Source organism: Motacilla alba, chromosome 20 (genome assembly GCF_015832195.1).
Source record: "Motacilla alba alba isolate MOTALB_02 chromosome 20, Motacilla_alba_V1.0_pri, whole genome shotgun sequence".
NCBI classification, from domain to species: Eukaryota; Metazoa; Chordata; class Aves; order Passeriformes; family Motacillidae; genus Motacilla; species Motacilla alba.
The window spans coordinates 14,291,015-14,311,987 of record NC_052035.1 but is presented as its reverse complement, the minus strand read 5'-3'; the positions used below and the strand labels follow the sequence as shown (position 1 = coordinate 14,311,987).

Here is a 20,973-nt window from a genome sequence, read left to right as displayed (position 1 = left end):
GATGTGGTTGTTTGGGTAACTTTTACCATCGTGGGCGGTTTGGTTATGAATAACATTAAGATGAGGCCTCAGCTGAAAGGAGCTTATCACTCTGTCACCCCATGGCTTTCACTTGCATCTGAGGCTGGTCCCGGCCTGCCAGCACTAGCCTGGACACCTGGTGCATCCTCAAGGGTCTCCTGGCACTCAGGGACACTCCTGCCACTATCCTCACTCCCCAGGTAATTCCAGCAGTCATGAATCTCTGAGGCAGAGGTGTGTAACAAAGGTTTCCCTGTCACTTTTTCATGAGCAGTCCCCTCCTGAGGGGATTCTCCCCAGTTTCTGCTATCAGAAGGTTACAGATATATCTATTTTACAGAGGAATAAGGAGGGGTATGTGTGTGAAGGCAGCCGTGTGTGGCAATGCTGAACTTGCATCAGTCCCTGGTGGGTGCACATCCAAATCCACCCTCTCTGACTGGGGAGTGCAGCCTTCCTTCCTGCAAGCCTGTTTTGTCACCCTGGCTGGGAGGGCAGGGCTGGGAGCTGCAGGAGGCACCACAGGCTGGGCTGGGCACCTCCTGCCCGAGGCTGCACAGCAAGAGGAGAAGAGGGGCCAAAGTCTCCTTCCAGAAAACAAGTGGCAGCTCTGCACATCTGCAGCAGGGCCAGAAACCTGCTAGAGCTCTGCTGAAATGATCCCCAAGGGGCTGGGGAGGGCACCAGCTGGGCACCAAGCACTCCTGGCACGTGGCAGAACCCATCTGAGAAGATGGTAAATCCCTGCCATCACCTGCCTCGGGCTCCAGGCTGGTTTGGCTGCACCCAACCTTGAGAGCCCACAGGCCTGGAATCCTCCTGCAGAGGGGAGAACAGCTCTCAGCTTTTCAAGGCAGGTTAAATGTGCTGCATTCCCAGGGTTTTGTGCCCTGTGGAGCAGTGAAGGCTCTGAGCAAAACCAAGCCACGGTCTCAGGAAGGACAAATGACATCTTTTTACGGCAGGGAAGAGAAGAAAACAATGAGGTGCTGCCAGCAGTGACTTCAGGACGCTGAGAGAGGTGAGGAGGAATGACAGTGGTGTCAGCTGCGGGATGCTCTGCTCCGGTCCCTGCCAGGACAGCCCCAGCACCCTCAGCTGAGTGCCCACTCTGAGAGGCACCAGCTCCAGGAGTGAGGAACTGCCAGCACGGGCCATGCCCAGGTCACTCCTCAGGTTTGAGGCAAAGCTCGGGATAGAAACAAAGCCCGGAGCACCGAGGCTGGGTGCTAACCATGGAGACAGCGGGCAGGGGCTGCTGAGGGGAGGCTCGAGAGCAAAGGGACAAAAGCTGGATGTCAGCAGAACTCCGGAGAAAGGAGAACAAGGCAGGGGCAGGAGGAAGATGGGGGAAGGGAGGAAGAGCAAAGGGAAGTGAGAGCCGCCAGCAGTGATTGCCCAAGAGCCCGGGCAGCAGCAGCAGCAGCAGCACTTGGCTCGTGCCAAGCCTGCCCGGGCCAGCAGCAGCTCCGTGTCTGCCCGTGAAAATCACTGCAGGACCTCACAGCTCACTTTATCTCACAAGAGCTTTCTGGATAAAAGGGATTTAAGGGCAAAGCCTCCATAATCCTTTGGGTTTGCTTTCTTTTAATACTATAAAGCACAAACCCAAACTTTCTAGTCAGGAAAAACATGGCTTTTGTTATGTTCTGAGTCACTTTTCCCCAGCAGCAAACAATGTGGCTTTTCAATTCAAGTCCGGAGCATTTCAGAATGAAATGCTTTGCAAAGCCCTAAAGTAAATCACAATTCTCCAAGTCACACTTCCAGCTGATATAAACTCACTGAGGTCAGTAAAGAAGTCGACTACATGTGGCCCATCTTGCCTGGCCTGACTTGGGTGGCATGATAGATAAAGCAATCTGTAGCTGCAATCAACTGAAGATGATCCAGGCAGCCAAGGAGAAGCCTGGATTTCATTATTAATTGCTGCTGTTCTGCCCAATGGCTCCCTTAGCAGGGAGGCTGAGTGCATCCTGGGTGAGCTGTGCCCTTGGGTGTCACTGGCCTGATGCAAAACTCAGCAAAATTAACTTTGCAGTCTGTCTTGGGAGTTCTTTTAAGTGGACTATGGCTTGACTTTGAAGACAGAATCTTGAAGGAAAAGCTTTCTCTTTTCTTTCTTTTACAAGGTGTGTACCAAGTATTTTTAGAAATGTGGAAGAATCTCTCAGTTTCTCATCTTAAAATTACCCTCAACAACAGTGTTTAGTTCTCCTGTCAGAAGGATTCTCTTGCTTTGTTATCATGCCCAATTCCCTGAATGAAAAGTGAATCTCCCAAGTTAAATGAATCTCCTGCTCAGAGAAGGGAACCAGTAAAAACTCTCCAGATTTTACTGTGATGGTACCAAAGCTGCATCAACCACTCTGCAAACACAGTAACAGAGGAAACCATCCAAACTCTGCCCACAAACCCAGCAATGAAGGCTGCACACCATACAGAGCACTCAGGACCCAAGCTGAGGAAAGCAAAACTTTCACAGGCACAATTTTACAACTCCAGGTAAGTGCAGTAAGAATCTCAAACTATTGGGTGCTTGGCGCACATCCTGGTGCACACCCAGGATCAAGCCTGCAAGGGCCTGCACTGAGAGGAGAGCAGAGCTACCATTTGTGCCAAGCAGGTCTGTACTTCCTGCACAGGAACATCCTGCACTTGCAGCAATATTTCCAGCAGCCTCACTCTGCTCCCACTAAAATCAATGTTGGGTTTGCTGCTGCTCTCTGTGACTGCCGTGTCCAGCTGCACTATTAATTTTGCATTGATTTCCTCCTGCCAGAAACGTGCTTTAATAAAAGAACCAATCAACCAGGCTGCCAATAGCTGCCTACCTAAGAATAAGCAGGATGTGTTCAAAGAAAGCTTTACTCTAACTTATGTTCATTCCTAAAGGCTAAATCAGCTGGCTCACAACAAAGGAACAGCATTGTTTTACTTATCAATGTCCCACTGTTCATCTAGAACATCTGCAATGGTTTTGCCTGCAGCACTACCCCGTTCATTACAGGCCTCGATAGATTGCTCAATGGGCTTTTTTTTGGTACAAAATGTACAAGAGCATTTTACAAAGTGGACTTTGCCCTGATATTAAAAAAAAAATATATAATAAAATAATTAAGAAGTAATTTCAGATCCGCCATTTTCCAAACTGGCAACGGAACCTTTGGCAAAGGGAGACAAAACGGGACCAGCTCAACGTGGCATGGAGCAAGCAGAGGGGTCCTGTGGGTGAGTGGCCAAAGTGCTTTGCCATCAACCAAAACCTAACGAGAGAGCCCAGTCCAGCCAGAATGCACAGCAAATGCCCACAGCCACCAAGGGGGCCACGCCGAGGAGCAGGAGCATTGAGAACCCCAACCTCGCCCCCTCCCTCCAGCAAAGCAGCCCTGAGAGGGGCACAGCACTTACCATCGTCCAGGTACGCCTGGTCCAGGTTCTGCTCCTGCTTGATGGTCACTCCTGCTGGCAGCACGTCCTTCTGGTCACTCCCTGGTGGCCCGTTCTTGGCTGCCCGCTGGCCCGGGGCCGCCTGCTGCTGGATGACCGTGGGGTAGGAGCTGGGGCTGAGCCTCTGCGCCTGGCCGGCCTGGGGCTGGCTGGGTCTCGACACGCCGGACGTGAAATTCTCACAGCACATGATGTGCTGGAACTCCTGGTGGCTCCCACACCTCAGCTGCTGGTTGGTTGGAGAGTAGTGGATGACAGGAGAAGACTGCTGGTGGCCCGGGGAGTGCTGCAGCACGGCTGAGCTCTGGGCTGGGGAGCCAGCGTGCACCAGCACGGACCTGTGCGCATCCGCGATGGCAACTGGCGTGGCCATCAGGTTGGGCTGCTGGTAGCCCAGCTGGCTGGGGCTCAGGCTCTTGCTCCTTTGGTAAATCACAGCCGGGTTCTGCTGGTGGTACCGCGAGTCGGGAGAGGAGAGGCCTGAGCGCAGCTGCTGGCAAGGAGCCATGGTGGCCACGAGGCAGGAAGGGGACTCGGTGGCCATTGTGTGCTGTGAATAGTAAGGCTGTGTTACTGTCCCCAGAGCACTGTGCACTGGATTGCAGATTAGGGCTGGATCATAGTCATCAATGGGCTCTGTTTTGATTGATGGTACTAGAATAAAGCATGCAAAGGACGTTATTCGTAACGAGCTGAGGAGAAACAGAGAGGTTTTCCTTGAAGCAATAAGAGATTTAAGCCTTTTACAAGATTTGTGTGTGTAAATCCATATGTCACAAGCACTGAGTTTAATAAATCACCCACGTGCAACCACGGCAAAGATTCTTCAAAGCACTCTGTGCTAAGAGGTTCTTGAAAAATCTTTAATGCACTAACGAACCACAAATTGCTAAAGTTGAAAAATTCAACACTTCATCTCCTGTTTTAATTCATTTAATTAGTGTAATTCATTTTAATTCATTCATTAATTCCATTCTGGAACACAGACAAAATAAGAAGTCATAGATAGGTGTTTCATGCAGTACTTCCATCTCAAAGGAGGCTGAATCAACAGAAATCCCAGGACATAAACAACTCCCCACCCTTCTGTCAAACATCTAACAAGTGACCAAAGGCAGAGCTGAACTGTTCTACAGCTTTTGTCTGTGCTGCAGAAAGTTTCCTCAGTGCTGAGAGATGAAGACCTGTCTGACACCATCATTTAAAAGACCATGATTCAGTAACAGTTGTGTGAATCCTGGTGGGGTAAATGATGGTCCTCTACATTTCCAATGATTTTTTGGTCAAATCTTCCCCAAAACTCACTACAGAAACACCACACAATGGAAACCATACAGTGGTCATGCAAAATTCTTGTCTGGAAGCAAAGATTCCTTCTCCTAAGTGGTCTGTTTTAGGGATTGTATTGAGAGAGAAGTGTGCTTCCCAATACTGTTCCAGAGCAGAACAATTTAGCAACTGTACAAACCCTTCACATTGGTGATACCCTATAGAGTTCATCAATTCAGGGAGAGGACCAGAGATTTTCAGGCTGGAGGAGACCAAAATAAGAGTCTGAAGGAATGTTGGCCTTTCCTTTGAGACGAGTCAAATTAAGACATCATTTGAAACTTGCATAAAATCTGGTGCTGTTATTTTATGCTTTCTGCTTTCCACAGACACAATACTCTGGTTTTCTCACAATATTTTCCCCCCAGCCAAAGCTGAGAAATTCTGGGAATCTCATTAGTAATCCTGTTGCATTTATTGTGACATGGCTCACCAGTCCCCCAGAGGAAGAACATCACAAAAGCATTCAAATTTTTCTCAACTAGCCTCACTCTGAAGAATATATATTGCTTGCCTTCCTCCATCCCAAGCCCTTTCCCAGATCTGATGTTTTCTTATTGCTGGACACGTCAGAGAAGGCAACACTCGTGGTTTTCAGAGGGTCACACCATGTCCCAGCCTGAGCCTGTTCCCACTGAGGCTCTTGGCAAGCTTCCACCAAGTGAATGGGACAGCATCAGCCCACTGCCAGAATAACTGACACCCCAAACTGATGGAAATTCCTGATCATAAATCACAGGCATCTTTTAAACCCAGCAGCTGTTGAGTGCTGAATTAAATTAGCAACGTTTAGATCCTCAAAGAATGGCAAGAAAACAACAGAGCAGAAAATCAGATCCTGCTCATGAACTTAGATAACAAAGTGGCTCTGTCCCTGAGAATTACCTGGGTGATAGGTGAAGTGCTGGGGTTGGCTTCTTTTTCTTTTGCCATTGATGACATAGAAATTGACCTTCACGGCTGTGCGGATGTGCTTGTTCCGGTACTCGGGGATTTCCACAAAAAGCATGCTCTGAAATAAAGAACACGGGGGACATCAAGGGATCAGCACCCGAGGCTGGCAGGGGGTTGAGGGCAGCTCCCCTTGCTACACCTCCAGCCATAACAAGAGGAACCTCCCTGTGCACCCCTATAAAGAAGGGTATGAGAAAAAAGGGGCAGATGGTGGAAGACCAGAGGATTTTTGGCACTGGCAAGTTGGTTTCTATGGACTGTATCCCTCCTGCACTTGGAGAGAGAAGTCTCAGCCTCAAATAAAACATGAAATGGTGACAAATGCAGAAGCTCTGCTAATCCCACAGTGCCTGATAGAGGAGTGTGCACTGCAGAATTCCCTCTTTTTGTCAGAGTAACTCAGTTATTCTGTAGGCTTTTGATTTACCCACAGGCAGACCCTGCTGCCTCCCGGGCAGGGACAGCCCGTGGCAGAGTCACTGCTGGCTCCTGAGAGCTCTGCCTGCCCAGGCAAGGTCCCAGCAAGCCAAGGGAACAGAGGGGCTCCTTCCCTCCAAAGGGCACCTGAAATCCTGCAGGACAAACCCTGGGCTTGGCCACAGCACCCAGGGCTGGCACAGGGGCAGCATCCTGCAGAGCCTGGGCTGGCACCGTGGGTGTGCAGGCCAGAATCCAGCAGTGACTCCCTTGGGAATCAATCCTTTCTGCAGCACACGCACTGCTGCAGCATTTGGCACTTGTTCATGGTGGCATTGCTGCTCTTTCTGCTTCTGAGAAGCTCCTTGGAGGCTCCTCGTGAACACAAGGTGCAGCCCAGCAGCTGCAGGAGGACACCCCGTGTTTCATACTCACAGGCTGGCTCTTGTCTTTGTCCACTGTTGCCTCCATTTCCCAGATCTGCTGCCCATCTGGAAGAGTATCACAACATTAACCTCACTGTGGGGTTTTCCTTTTTAATCAAAGAACTTATTAAAAAATAAAAAAAAATTTAAAAAAGAGAGAGAGAGACAAATCAAGGGCATTATCTAGCACAGCTCTCAACATGGACTTGATTTCAAGCACCTTCCCAGTCCTAACTGAAAGCACCAGCATTGCATTGAAACACATCACTGAACACTTCTCTGGCCAGGAAAGAGCTTACATACATATTACAATTCCATGTTTATGTAGAAATTGGCCAAACTGAGGAATGAAATATTCAGCACAGGTGCAACATCTGCTTTTTACCAGGCCTGAGTCCAGCCAGCCTGACTGGTGGGGGGCACCAGAAGGTCACACAACGTGTGAATGGTCACACTTGATCCCCCTGTATGGAGCACCACCACAGTGACCCCTGTGCTCTGAGAGTGTATCAGCAGTGACAGGACATTCATTTACAGACTGGGTGCTTCCTCTTTTTACAGTTACAAATATTCCTTAAATATAGAAACATTTTTTGCAGTGCTTTCCTTATTTTTTTTTAGATTTTAATCTTTACCCTTTTGATTTTCATATTCCATTGAGCCTTTTAGCCAAGCAATTTGCAGAAGATAAGTACTGATGGGAGGGAAAAAACTGCCTCATACCTTTCTGAAAGCCTGCTTTGAAACTGGCCAGGGGACACATATCCCAAGGGCCTGATGGACTGGGAATGCTGCAGCCAGGAGCTGCTGTCTGCTTTAGGGGGACCAGCTCTGCCTGCTTTGGGGGTTCCCTAGACTGGGCAGGACAAGGGGGAAAATCTCCTAAACCCAGTCCTCACAGAGCTTTTTATTTTTCCCAACTCTTGGAAGTTCTGCAAGAGCTGCTTTTGTCCTCTGTTATTTAAGCACTTCTGCTTCTGGCAAAAAGGGAAATGAAAGAGTATTTTTAAATGCATTTTGCATTTCTTCTGTTGTTGTGCTCTTTGTTCTGTGCTGGGCCCAGACAATGAGCTGACACATGTGCCAGGCTCTCGAGCAGCCTCTTCCCAGCTGTGGCCAGGACACAGCCCCGGGGTCCCTTCTGCCCCAGACAGGGGACAGAACCTCACCTGTCCCACACCCACACCTGGACAGCTCCTTCTGCCCCAGACAGGGGACAGAACCTCACCCATCCACACCTGGACAGCTCTGCTCACACCCACTGGGGACAGGCAGCTTTTCCTGGAGCTCACAGCTCTCATCCCTCCCTCCCTCGGGATGGGCTCCTGGGGCTGCTGGTGGGGCAGGGGGCACCAGCCCTCACCCCAACCCTCCCTGGGCAATGCACACAGCCAGGGAGGAGCTGGGAGTGTGGGCCCATGAGGAGATCCCAGAGAGTTGGGAGTGTGGCCCCATCAGGAGATGCCAAAGAGCTGGGAGTGTGGCCCCATGAGGAGATCCCAAAGAGCTGGGAGTGTGGCCCCATCAGGAGATCCCAAAGAGCTGGGAGTGTGGCCCCATCAGGAGATCCCAAAGAGCTGGGAGTGTGGCCCCATGAGGAGATCCCAAAGAGCTGGGAGTGTGGCCCCATCAGGAGATCCCAAAGAGCTGGGAGTGTGGCCCCATCAGGAGATCCCAAAGAGCTGGGAGTGTGGCCCCATCAGGAGACCCCAGAGAGCTGGGAGTGTGGGCCCATGAGGAGATGCCAGAGAGCTGGGAGTGTGGCCCCATCAGGAGATCCCAGAGAGCTGGGAGTGTGGCCCCATCAGGAGACCCCAGGCTTCCAGCTGCAAGGAGGGAACACTGAACAACTCCAAGTTTTCTCTCTCTTTCTTGAAGCTCCCTCCTGTGAGCCAGGTGTCTTTTCTACCGAGGGGCTGAGTGGCTGCTGGGGCTGGCAAGGCCTCAGCAGAGTTTGTGTCACTGCACACCCCCAGGGACTGCTGCAAAGGCATGGAAAACATCCCATTATTTAATGGCATTTAACATCAGCATCCACTTTGGCCACTGCTATACTCAATCTGTACCCCTTTAATGCAGCCAACTCCTTGCTGCTGGGAAGGGGGAGCCAAACCCAAAGGGGGCTAACCCAGAAAATCCTTGTCTGATTATGAGGCAGCAAATGCTCAGTGGGGAGATTCCTCTTCTAGGTGAGCTTTGAGAAAAGAAACCATCACTGTGTGTGTTAAGGAACCTCCCCACATTCCTAAACATCCCAAAAGATAATTTTTTAGAGTCCTCTAGGGAAAGAGGAGGGAAAAGGAAAATAGAAAATACATCATAAAGGGAGAGCTCTGATAGAGACGCACATCAGAGCTGTCTCAGCAATGCCACATGAAGATGTCCTGACAACAAGGACAGCCAAGCAGGAAGATTTGACGCTGGTTTTGCTCCAGGCAGAATGTTTTCATCTTTGTTTCTGTACTGCTAAATCCAAACAGTCTGTGCAGAAGCAACAGCACTAACTTCACAAAGAAGGTGGAAATCAAAAGGATTTGTTGGTCCAAAATGCATAAACTAAAGTAGAAACGGGCCTCCGAGTCATGTGCCACATCCAAGGAGCCTGTGGAACACATGCAACCACAACCACAGGGGATTTGATTTAGTGACTGAGCCACTGAAATTGCACTAAAAGCTAATGAAGCCAGCCATAAAAATCAAATGATGTTCAGGCTGAGTCCAAAGTCTGTGTGGGTCAGAAGTAAGAATGAGAAAAGGCAAACACGAAATAAATGTATTTGGGGTTATCATTCCAACAATGATAGATGCTTCCGTTTGGATATATTCCATATTTGTGGCTAAACAGGTTTCTAACAAATCTGTCAGCAGCAGCAATCCCCGTTCTTTGAGCCCTGTTGAATTTGAGCACTCTGCAGCTCACTCCCTGACCTTTATGCTTCAATATGATGATGTGGCTCCATCTGTCTCCCTGCTTCACTTCAACTCGAGACAATCAATATTTGCTTTTCCTTTAACTGCGCTGCATATGCACATTATGGGGAGCTCTTGGCAGAAGGATGAGGGAGGCTGTGAGGAAAATGAAAAATACAACTGCGTTCACAAGTCTCTCTCTCTACTTTAACCTATTCTTTTTCCTGGTAATGAAAAGAAAGCTTTTGATTACGCACACCCTGGGAGCTAATGGAGAGCAGGAGGAATAAACTGAGAAGTCTCAGGATCATTTCAGGAAATTCTGAACAGAGAAAACCTGCACCAAACTGTCAACACATTTATCACCTTTACAATGTGCATAAATGCAAATTTTTTTAGGAGGAAATTAAAGCGGGTGTTTGGAGAAAGTCCTCAACAAAAATGGGTTCTTATTGTAAGGATGTACTAAAAATCCTCAGGTTGATGTGGAGCCCAGCCCCAGTGCCAAACCTGTCACACCAAAGGCCCTTCCCTGGAACCCAGGTGGTGCCTGGGCACCAGAAATGTGTTTAGCTTTCAGCAGGAGGTTGTGCCCAACCCTCCAGATCCCTTCTGGCCTGAATTACCCCACTCATGCCACAGGGGACAAACAGCTCCTGCTTGGAAACACAGAAGACTAAAGCCCAGCTTGATTAATAATTTAATCCAAAGTCTACAAGTGCAGATAGCTGCTTATTGCACAGAATTAAAGCTGCCCCAACAATGGGCAGGAGAGAAAGCTGCAAAGGATCACTGAGGAGCCCAGGGCCGGGTCTGCGTGTGTGGTGCCTTTCCAGCTGTGCCTCCACCACAGGGAATTCAATCCCTGCCTCTGGAAAGGGCAGCAGTTGCACTCAGGATGATAAAATATTCTTGGACATGGCTGCCTCATGCAATATTTTTACTGTTGTGGTTCCCTGCTCTTTTAATGGTTTGTCTTAGTTGGCAAGTCTTTAACACCACAGGTCAGTGAAACGTTCAGGAAATAGACATTTTTGTGCTGCTTCAGGGCTATGAGACTTAGCATTAAACCCCGATGAGAGATCTGATTGTGTCAGCACTCTTTGGGGGAATGAATGAGTTGTTGGAAGAAAGTAATTCTACCCTTCCTAACCCAAACTGCCATCATACCAAAAGTCCTGCTTCAAACTGGGGGAAATCAAAACGTCAGGCTGCATTAGGAACATTCTGGGTGATTCTCTGCAGCCCCTTATAGGACTCTTTTTAATTAGCCAATTAAAGGTTTTCTGAACCAGTTACAGCCTTTACACATTATTCAGGATCCCTTACTCATGACTTTGGGGTCAGTAACTAGCAGGGAAACAAACTCACTGCTTTATTTGAACAAGCATGACTGATGGACTGAGAGGCTCAGGAAATGTTCTTTGCAGTTCTCTGCAGCTGAAGACTAAATATACTATTGTGCTGATTCTGGATGGGATTCCACGCCTGCATGTGATTTTAGGCCTGCAAACGTACACTGCTTTTCAGTCAAGCATTACACAAATTACTCAATGAACAACCTGTTACTGGTTCCCCAGAGAAACCCAGCCTGGTGACCAGAGGGGCAGAGCTCTGACTGCACAGTTCAGTTCTGCCCAGTTCAGCTCTGCCCAGTTCAGCTCTGCCCAGTTCAGCTCTCCCTGGGCCTGCAGGAACTGTCCCCATTCACTCTGATTCTTGGAAGGACTTCCAGAGAAGCACAATTATCTCTGTCAGTTTTTATCAGTAGATGACAGACATCTCTGGAAAACAAAGAAGGGTTTTTAGAGCCACCCCAAGAACAAAGGGAGGGCAGTGAATGGTTTCCAGCAGGACAAACCCACTCTGGGCAGCAGAAACCTTACGAGGAACCCTCACTCAGAGTGTCTGCAGCTCTGGACAAATTCCAGACAAATTGAGGGACAAATTCTGATTTCAGCTGGGAAGTTACTCTGCTTCAAGTCAGCACAAGGCTGCTCAGCATCTGGTCCTGAGCAGCTGTCTCCTTCGAAGCTCTTACTTCAAAACAATTTTCAAACTTTACAGCAAACACAGCATGAGTGTATTTAAAACTCATGAAAAGTAGAACTATTAAATTTATTCCTGAGCTTCACTTTCATGGATTTCTTTTTCTTTCTGAAGCAAGACTGCCCACTGCAGTTATTGGAGCTCTGTTTGCTCAGAGCAGAGGCCAGTGCCTTCACTGCACTGAGGACAGAAGTTTGAGTCACCAAGGCTGGAGATACAAGGCAAGGTCTGGGAGGTAAAAGGGCAATGGATTAGTCATCCACCAGCCAGCCCAGCCCCATATCTGACATTTTGCACAGTGAGAACAAGTCTAGAGGCAAATTCTCCCCATCTATTGTTGAGGAATTCAATTCCCATTAAAATAAAACATAAATACAGTAGTTGAACAGTGAAGCGGGAGGAACAGTATTTCATTCCAGAGCTCTTCCAAATGATTCCTGATGCCAATTCATCAGAATAGATTTGTTGTTTTTTTAAGATTATAAGTGTGTTTGTGTGTGTGTGTGTATAAATTATTAAACAAAAGCTTCTCTCAAAATAAAACCACTGGGAACCTCCATGTAATAAAATGAGTCACACCAGGATGCGATGACTAAGTGGGAGAACAGGGAATTCCACTCCCCATGCCAGCTTTCTTCATGATCAATTTTCTGTCAACAGGTGATGGGAGCTTGTCTCTCTGCCTTTTGTTTATGCCAAGAATTATGATTATTTTTTAATATTCTCCCTAAACAATTAAGCTGAATAATCAGGACCAGGCACGCTTCCATCAGGCGCCCCCATAGTAAACAGTGAGCCAGGGAATCCAGGCCAGCAGTGGCTGCCTGTGTTAATAAGGATTTACCAGCTGTAAAATTCCAAAATCTTGTGTCATACGGGGAAACCTTCCAAAACACTGGATTCCACCCTGTCTCGCTGAGTCTCCAACAGCTATGGCAACTCCGTTTCTGCAGCCACACTCTTCTGCATTTTTCTCTGGGTGAGCCCTAGATTTTTTCCTGTTTTGCAGTGTTTTTTTGGAATCCCTGCTCGGGCGATTGCCCCGGAGGACTGCAAGAACACCTGGGGCAGGCAGCACATTCCAGCCAGGGGGAAACCTTGGGGGAAAAGTGTTGCGGGCTTTCAGCAGCTACAGCAGCAAGGAGAGGCACAAGGTGCCCCATTACCCCGAAACTTTCTAATTTGCACAGCACAACCAGGCAAACCAATCCTCCTGATTAATACTCATTACCCTCACATTCAATATTTAAAGTTGTTTATTTGTTCAAGTAGCCAACACCTCTTTTGAATGAACCTGGGGAAACACTGAAAGTTTTTTTAAAAGCTTTTTGTCTATTTTTTCTTGAATTTGCCTGAGAAAATTGCATCATTAATGTCGCATTATTAAGTTCACAGAGTTAACTGCTGAAAATACTTTGCTATTTTCTGCACTCCCCAGGAGTTTTTGGATCATTCATGAAACTGTCAGACTACAAAAAGAGATTGAGCTCCCTGTTTGGAGCACGGCGAGGAACTGACCTAGCAAAAAGGGGAACACTGCTGTAGACAGAGTTGGAATTTCCTTTCACCTCTCCCGCAGAGAACATGATCCTACCATCAAACCCCTACAGCAGCAACCTTCTCCTCACATTAACCCTGCCCTGATGCCATCCCACCACCGTGTCCTGCAGTGCACTGCCCTGCAGGATTCCTGGGATCCCTGCCACACATCCCACGCCTTGTTTCCACACTTGGGGTGCAGCATTTTGGGCACTGTGCAGACAAAACCTCAACCCAGCACCCCCACACTGCACACCACAGCTGAGCCCACCCTGCCTGAGCTCTCCTGCAGCCAGGACACATCCAAGTGTGTCCAAGCAGCACTGCTGGGCTCCAGAGCTGGGCAGACTTGTTTTGTCACATTTATTTTGTTCTTTTGTGGATGTCCACACCTGGGGGCCCTGGCAGCTGCCCCAGTTCAAAGGGCACAGGCAGAGCCTCCTCTCCTTACCCTGCCTGGCCCAAGCTGGAGATTTATGGTGGAGCCACTCCAGGGATGGAGGTTGTGTTTGGGTTGTTCCTCCACCACCCACATTGTCCTAGAGATGATTCACGATGTCCATGTGGCCACCAGAAGAGTCTGGCAGGGGAAATCACAGCCCATTTGCACTTTTCTCCCCCAGAAACACGAACCTCCTCTATCACTGACAGCCGAGCAGCAGTAACCAGTACACAGCTGGGAGTAAACACAATGCAACCAGCATCTGACTTGCAAACTATTACATGACTATTAAAATAAATAAAAGGGGGAATTCCAAATCTCTTCTTTTTTTAACTGCACTGTAAGATCTGGGCTCCAACCAAATACTAACACCCTTGACCTCCACCCTATTCCAAGTCCTTGATAGCTCCAAGACTGCTTTTCAAGCTTTCTCTTCCAGATCAAAATTACAAGAACACAGTCCAATCTAGTTGCTTCCCTGACCTACTTTAACTTAGCTGGGCTCAGTTACGTGTCTCCAAGTTCAGATCTTCAGACTCTGTCAGCCAAACTCTGCTTTTGTGTGCTGGGCTTAGGGAATCCATGAGCTCCCCTGGCTCACAGCAGCCACATTTTATGATCTTGCACCAGCAAGAGAGAACCGTAAGAAGAACTCAGAACTCTAAGGCATGCATGTTGAAAATTCAGAAACTTAGCATTCAGAAAATTAATGCTATTTATTCATGCATCAGCATTTCAAACACAGGCACTTTATCCCTCAGAGCACTGAGCTCCAGCCCCTTCACTCAGTTTCCTGCTGCCGTTTCCTGTCGTGAGCCGAGGCTGAGCCTGTCCCAGCCCTGTCCCCAGCAGCTCCCTGCCTGCGGCTCGCGTGACACGGACACTCACTTTCACAATGACATCCCCCCTCAATTCGGGGAATTGTCCTTCTTTTCCAGGTATTTCTATGGAAAAATATACTAGCTGCAGTTCTGTGAACAGACAAAGAAAGGCAGTTCATGACTGCTCATGGAGACACGTATTTTTGTCACAAATGTGACCAGTTCCACGTTCCTCTGCCTTCCTAACGGTGGGTGAAGAATCATCTACAAGATCCAGAGGAAATGGAAAGAGGTTCTGAGTGTTCCCCTGAGGGATGAAACCTAATTTCCAATTGTGACCCCAAGAGCAGCCCCCTCAGCCCTGTAAAGCACGTGAGTGAGGCCCTCCCAGCACGGCTTCACCCAGATCCCAGACCCAAGGGCACCTGGGCTTTGGGGTCTGTGCAACGACGAACAGCAGAAAATCTGGCTACCAAAAATACTCGAAGAAAGATATTTTTAGGGAAAAAAGAGCCTTGCCACTCTCACCCTAACCACTGGACACCCAAGCCAAGGAGCTCTGTGGAGCCTGGTGTGCCAGAGCTGTGGGATGGCTGCCTACACCGCTGCTCTCACCCTTGTTACCAGCACAGCTAAAACTGGTGGCAAAAGTGGGAAATCCAGCACCACTTGCTAGCACAGACAAAGCTTGTGAGCTGTTAAAATGAAACTCTAAGCAAACCAAGCTTCCCCTGCGAGCTTGCTGCATCTTCCTGCCCTGACAAAGGTGTGATTGTCTCACAGGCTCCGCGGCAGCGACGTGCTCTGGAAGAGACACAGCCTGCTGCAGCTGGGGTCAGCAGAGCCGTGCTGCCACCCACCCCCAGCACGGTGGCTGTGGCTTACCCTGCCCCTGAGCAGCTCATCAGCACTTTCTGCACGGGCTGTGCAGGGCAGGGGAGCCGTGGGTGGGTGAGCTGCTCCTCCCTCCACCCAGGCACTGCTCCAGCGACACCGGGGCTGCACAGCTGGGCTCACTGCTCTCTCCTGCAGCCCAAGGCAATGGCAACTACCAACAGACAACCTAGAGGTATCTAGAATTGTCTACAGTGCACAATGAGGGAGGCTGAATGCCTCAGGTGCACAAGATCCTGATTTTCAGGGGAGCTGGGACACTCATCAACCTCTGACAAGCCAGGCACAAAGCAATTCTGTTTGCTGCACTCAGCCCATGCATGAGCTGCACGTCCAGCTCAGCTTCTTAACCTTCCTCACCTCCGGATACACCTATTAAACCAAGCAATCTTCCTTTAAAAGCACTTCAGGGCATCTCTGCCAGAGGTGCTGCTGCATTATGGAACACGCAGAGAAGCACTCGGCACAGAGGGCACAGAGTCCCACAGATAACCCACTGCAAACCACACAGACTTCTGATTCAGCCTGAGGATTTGACTCTGGACCTCCCACCCTCCAAATCCCCTACTGCCAGTCATTTATTCTCAGTCCAGCAGACTGAGACTGCCTGCAGAGGCCGAGGGCTGGGGGGAGGCAGGATATGGAACACCAGCAAGCAAATCCCTGCTCCAGACTGGGCACTGCTGCTGGGAAAAGTGCTGTCTCTCCCCTACCAGGAGGTTAAAAAAGAGGAAAAAACCCTGCAGTTTCCCCAGCAGCGAAGAAAAGCTTTAGATTTAGTGTGGAAAATATTGTTGTTCTTTTTACTTTCTAACATCTCTTCCAGCCAGAGCCTTCTCTGCTCTCCTATGGAAACAGGGGCAGGGCGTTTGGGATGTTTCCTCGAAATGGCATCAAGAGCTGCCTCCTTTGAGTGGATCATCTCCTGTATCCACTGCAGAGCATTCTTGGGACAGGTAGCACTGCAGGCTGCCAAGATGTTCCCAAGCACCTTCCCGAGGCGCTGACATGGTGGAACAGTGGCAGCACAGTGGGAAGGAATTAATCCATGGGCTGAAAGGAAACAGAGCGTGCCAAAAGAAATCCTCTGACTGCACAGGCTCATCTGAACCTCCACAGCTCTTCAGAGCCTTTCAAACCTGCAAAAACAGCCTGGCTTGCTGCTGGTGTGGGAAGGAGCTGGGACCCACAGGATATTTTTTCCCCCCCATGTCACCAGCTGGTGTCCATGTATGTTCATGAATGTACATTGATTTTTGGCTCAATTCTCACTTTTCCCCAATGGCAATACCCCCTAGATCATGCACATGCTGCTCACTTGGGCAATGCAATCTCTTAAACTCCTTGCAAGTCACTGGATGTATAACTTAAGATACCTCTACCTCAGTTCACTGACAGACAACTTCCAAACCCCAGGTTTTCTTAATAGCACGAAGGGAGCACAAAGTTTACAACCCAAAATATGGAAGGAGAAGGGAGGGGTTCTTGTATCTCATTATGTGTGTAAAAATAATTTTATATAAAAAGACACGTTATGTTTGTTTTTCCTCCACAGATTTCTAAAGGGAAGAAAACACAATCTCTGCCTGTAGTTCATATCAATAAAAATGTTCATTTCAATGATGATTTCTATGGTAGCATTCATGAGAAATGAGATTAAACAAGCACAGAGGAACACGTAGTGCTCATCTCCTTTCTTTGCCAACAAATCCTGTCCCTGCTGATTCCCAGTGCCTGGATTCTTGTAAAGCAACAACACAAAGTCTAACTTTACTCACATGGTTTTACTTACATGAACTTGAATGGGACTACTCACTTGAGTACCATGAGCACAAATCTTACGATGAGATTTGGCTCTACAGATTTGCCTTATCCCGTTAGGGAAAGTTAGGAAAAACCTGCCTTACCTGATGTTTTTTCTGTGAACACCACCTTGGACTCTGCTGTGAAGTTCTGTCCAGTGAGGATCATCTGCTGTCCTCCATAAACCAGGCAGCTGTCAATGTCTTGTCTTTCAACCATTGGAAGCTCATGAGCAGACCTTTGGGCTGTGGACAAATTGCAAACATGAATGAAACCAGCTCTGTTTTACCAGGACTTTCCAAATCTTCCCAGAACTATCCACAGATTGATCTTGTCATCCTTACCATCCCCTGACTGCCAAAGCAGCTTCTCCAGGGTGCTAAATTTAGGCCTGAGAGGGAAAAATAAACTTACTCAAGGCATTTTATTTGGAAACATTCAGGAGTTGGCTGCAGTGGTTCAGCTGTGCTGGCCCTGCTCCTTGTCCTTGAGAAAGGACAGCTTGGATGAATGAGCTGAAACTTGCCCATGCCTGTTTCCAAGTCAACAGCCAAATTTTCAAGTGCAGGCACACTACAGCCCTAGAGCCCAAAAATTCCACCTGCACAGAGGATTCCACTGAATAACACTGAATTCCTTCAGAGGGGAAAAAAAAAAATGAACCTCTTCTCCAAAATCCCACTGCCTCCCACAGGGGTTGCCAACAACAGCTCCATCTCCATCTCCACGTGTGGGCACCTGGTGGGGCAGCCACGAAGCCCCAGTTGTGATCAGGAGGGGTCACACCAGGACTGCTGTGGCCCAGGGTTTCTCCAAGCATGTTCTGCAGAAGCCTGAACATCTGAGGAGCAGGTCCCCGTGTCACAGACTGAGTCTGGTTATGAAAGGCGAGGGAAGGAGAGGTAGGGTGGGATCCAGATGGACACGGACGTCAGCAAGGCTTTCTATGGTCTTTACTGTTCTTGGCCACGAATTTGGAGCGTGACTTTAGCAAGTTATTCTCTCTTTCCCCAGCCAGAAAACCAGGAGAGCACCATCTCCCCACCTACTCTCCTCTGATGCCATTGAAACAGCCACTGCATGGTCAGAAAAGCTTTGGAGAGCCCTGGTGACCGTCCCTGCAGAGCCATCCCAACTGTCTGCTCTCGAGAGGCAGGAGCCGAAGGAAGTGAAGATGTGAGAGCTGTTCCCTACAACACAGACAGCTGGAAAATATCAGGAGCTTCCCTGTGAGCAGCCCAGGTGGGCAGCAGCTTGGGGCTGGTGAACTGCGAGTTCACGACCTGCACTCCAACTCCTCCAGATTCATCCACCCCAACTGCAAAGGCCTCCAGAGGATCCTGCTCATCTCTTTCCCAGCTGCCTTGGCTGGATTTCAGCTCTCCCTGACAGAGACCCTGAGCACTTGTGTCTGCACTGAGCACCGCTGGCTGCCGAGCCAGAAATGAGGAAATGTGATCCTGGATGTGCAGTGCTGGCCCTGACTCACGCCCAGGCAGGCTGTGACCTGACCCGGCACCGCTCTGCAACCCTGCAAAGACAAAATTCTCTCGTCACCTGGAGAAAATGTTGGAGTATTTGGTGAGAGAACTCAAGCATTAAACCTTTCACAGCGACTTTTCTAGCCCTGCTGAACCCTTCAGTCACAAAACAGAGATTTTGCTCTTATTAAAGAATAGAGGTAATTCAATAGTTGTAACTTTCTTATGCCGTTTGAGAGGCATTTTTGAAATCTATTTAAAACTACTTTAGGACTCATTGTTCTTTTCAAGTATATAACATCTGGGCTAATATACTGCCAGTTAAAAATATATATTCAGATTACTTTCAAAGACACTGATAATTTCTTTCACATGGCTGTAGGATTAATTTATTTCCCAAAATACTAACATTTTTGCTGAGTTCCTAATTGGATTTATCACAAAGGCAGATCTGTAACCCCAAAGGCTTAAGAGTAAATAGCAATCATTAAAAAGCATGTCTACAACAGTCAAGAGAAAACATTTAAGTATTTAAGCATTGCCCTGGACACTCTTTATTCCTATTCAATCACCAAATTTCGCTTCCAAAACACCCTAAAAGTCATCAAAATTCCAGATTAACCTACATCTCTTTGCAGCTTTGTTGTGTTAATACAGCTTGGTACCTGCCATCCCACAGATCAGTGGTTTCCAAGGCATTCTCAGCATGAGGAAGGACAGATTTTAGCCTGGAAGTGACACTGACTCCTCTCAGTTACACTGGGAGCTGCTGCAGCTGGCATGGCTTGGGGCATCTCCAGAGCTGTGCTTGCCCTGAGTGGAGGTGTGCAAAGCTCCTGTGCCTCAGACTCTGCACAACAATCCCACCTGGAGCAGCTCCAGCTGAGCTGCCCAGTGCAGACACCACACTGAAGGGTTACCCTGCCCTGTTTTACCTGAATTCTTCTCCTCCCTTTGGGTGGTCTCAAGTCCTTTTCTAATAATAAAAACCCCAGCCACTTTTCATTTTCCAAGGTCTCTTTTTTTTCACCCAAGTGTGTAAGAAGGCTTCACCCCCTTCCCCATTTCCACCAGTACAGAGCTTCAAGGTTCAGTGTGGAGCTGCCTCAATAGGATTATTTTTTTCCCTCTGCAAGAAATATTAATTGCTAATAAATCCCCTTCCTCTAAGGCTCATGATGGGTGCACTGCATGCAATAATTTCACACTATTCCTTCTCTTCCCCTAGGGGTTGGCACTTCATAAAGTGACCTACAGCTACTGGAGTTTATGAGCTTTGAATAAACAAAACACTGTTGATTTAACCAGTTGGGGTGTTTACTTTCAATAGCAACAGTTACTGACATAAGGCAGCAAAGCAAATGCTATAGAAATACTCACACTTGGCCTGAAGCAGTGTGTCAACCTATTAACAGGGGACATTATTTTTCTATTTTATTTGACTGTTTGCAAATCAAGATGTCATGGATTCGTGGTGCCAAGAAATACAATGCACGCAGTGACACAAGACAGAAAGGGAGCCACTGTCTGAGAGCCCTGCAGCACCTCCAGGGAGCTCAGGCTGCAGGGAGCAGCCCCTGCTGCCCACAGCCCAGCCAGGCTCCCCTGCAGCCCTGCAGCCCTGTGCCAGCAGCTGCAGAGAAGCTGAGGGTGGGCTCAGTTCAGGCTGGACACCTCACAGGGGCTGCACAACTGACCAGGGGGACTGTGCCAAGGCAGGCAAAGGTGGGTCTTGCTTCCCCACCTGCCCACAGTATCCATCCCTCTCCTCCTGCAGCAGAGAGGAGATCTGGCTTTCAGGGGAAAAGGGGTACTTTGAGAAAAGTGATGACCTGGAGAAGTCTGTTGCAGCTCCAAATCTCCCCCACGAGGGTGTCACCCATTGCTGCTGGGAGGTGGCAAGGGACAATGCCAGCTGGAGCAGCCTGGTCTGGTGGAAGGTGTCCCTGCCCGTGGCAGGGGGTGGGACTGGAGGAGCTTTAAGGTCCCCTCCAAGCCAAGACATTCTCTAATTCTATAAATCTATAATTCTGTGATGACCTCCTGCTAGAGTGAAGCCCCTCCACACCCTCCCACTCCTGCACCACTGACTCCAGATCTCAGGTTCTCTGTTGTCCCCACTGCTGACAATGAGACAGCAGAGACTGGATCCTTGTGACACCTGATCAGGAGGAGCAGGACTGGTGTGCAGCTCAGTGAGGACAAAGCCACTGCTCCCTGCGATTAACTCACAAGCCAACAAACCAAAAATGTGGCTGTTTAAGAGGGGTGGGGTCACAACTGGCACCCCAGTGCAGTGGCCTCACCAGAACAATTATTCAGATCCTCTCTGGACACCTCTGTCCTTACCCTGCCCAGAGTGCCCCAGCTCACCCCAGCTTGCTGGAAGCCTTCGAGCTGGGACTCACCACCCCTGACATGTCTTTCCAAACCTCCAA

At 48.8% G+C, this 20,973-nt stretch overlaps 1 protein-coding gene across 6 annotated transcripts in view; it reads right to left on the bottom strand.

Annotated features, from left to right (window-relative positions):
* NFATC2 (nuclear factor of activated T cells 2) overlaps window positions 1-20,973 on the bottom strand; it is an 82,999-nt gene that overhangs the window by 26,975 nt on the left and 35,051 nt on the right. For all 6 annotated transcript variants that reach the window (XM_038158764.1, XM_038158766.1, XM_038158760.1 and 3 more), the window contains exons 6-9: window positions 17,159-17,299; window positions 6,607-6,662; window positions 5,686-5,812; window positions 3,433-4,125 (exon numbers count right to left, since the gene is read on the bottom strand). In XM_038158764.1, coding sequence (XP_038014692.1) covers window positions 3,433-4,125; window positions 5,686-5,812; window positions 6,607-6,662; window positions 17,159-17,299 — 1,017 coding nt within the window. The remainder of the gene's footprint in view (window positions 1-3,432; window positions 4,126-5,685; window positions 5,813-6,606; window positions 6,663-17,158; window positions 17,300-20,973) is intronic.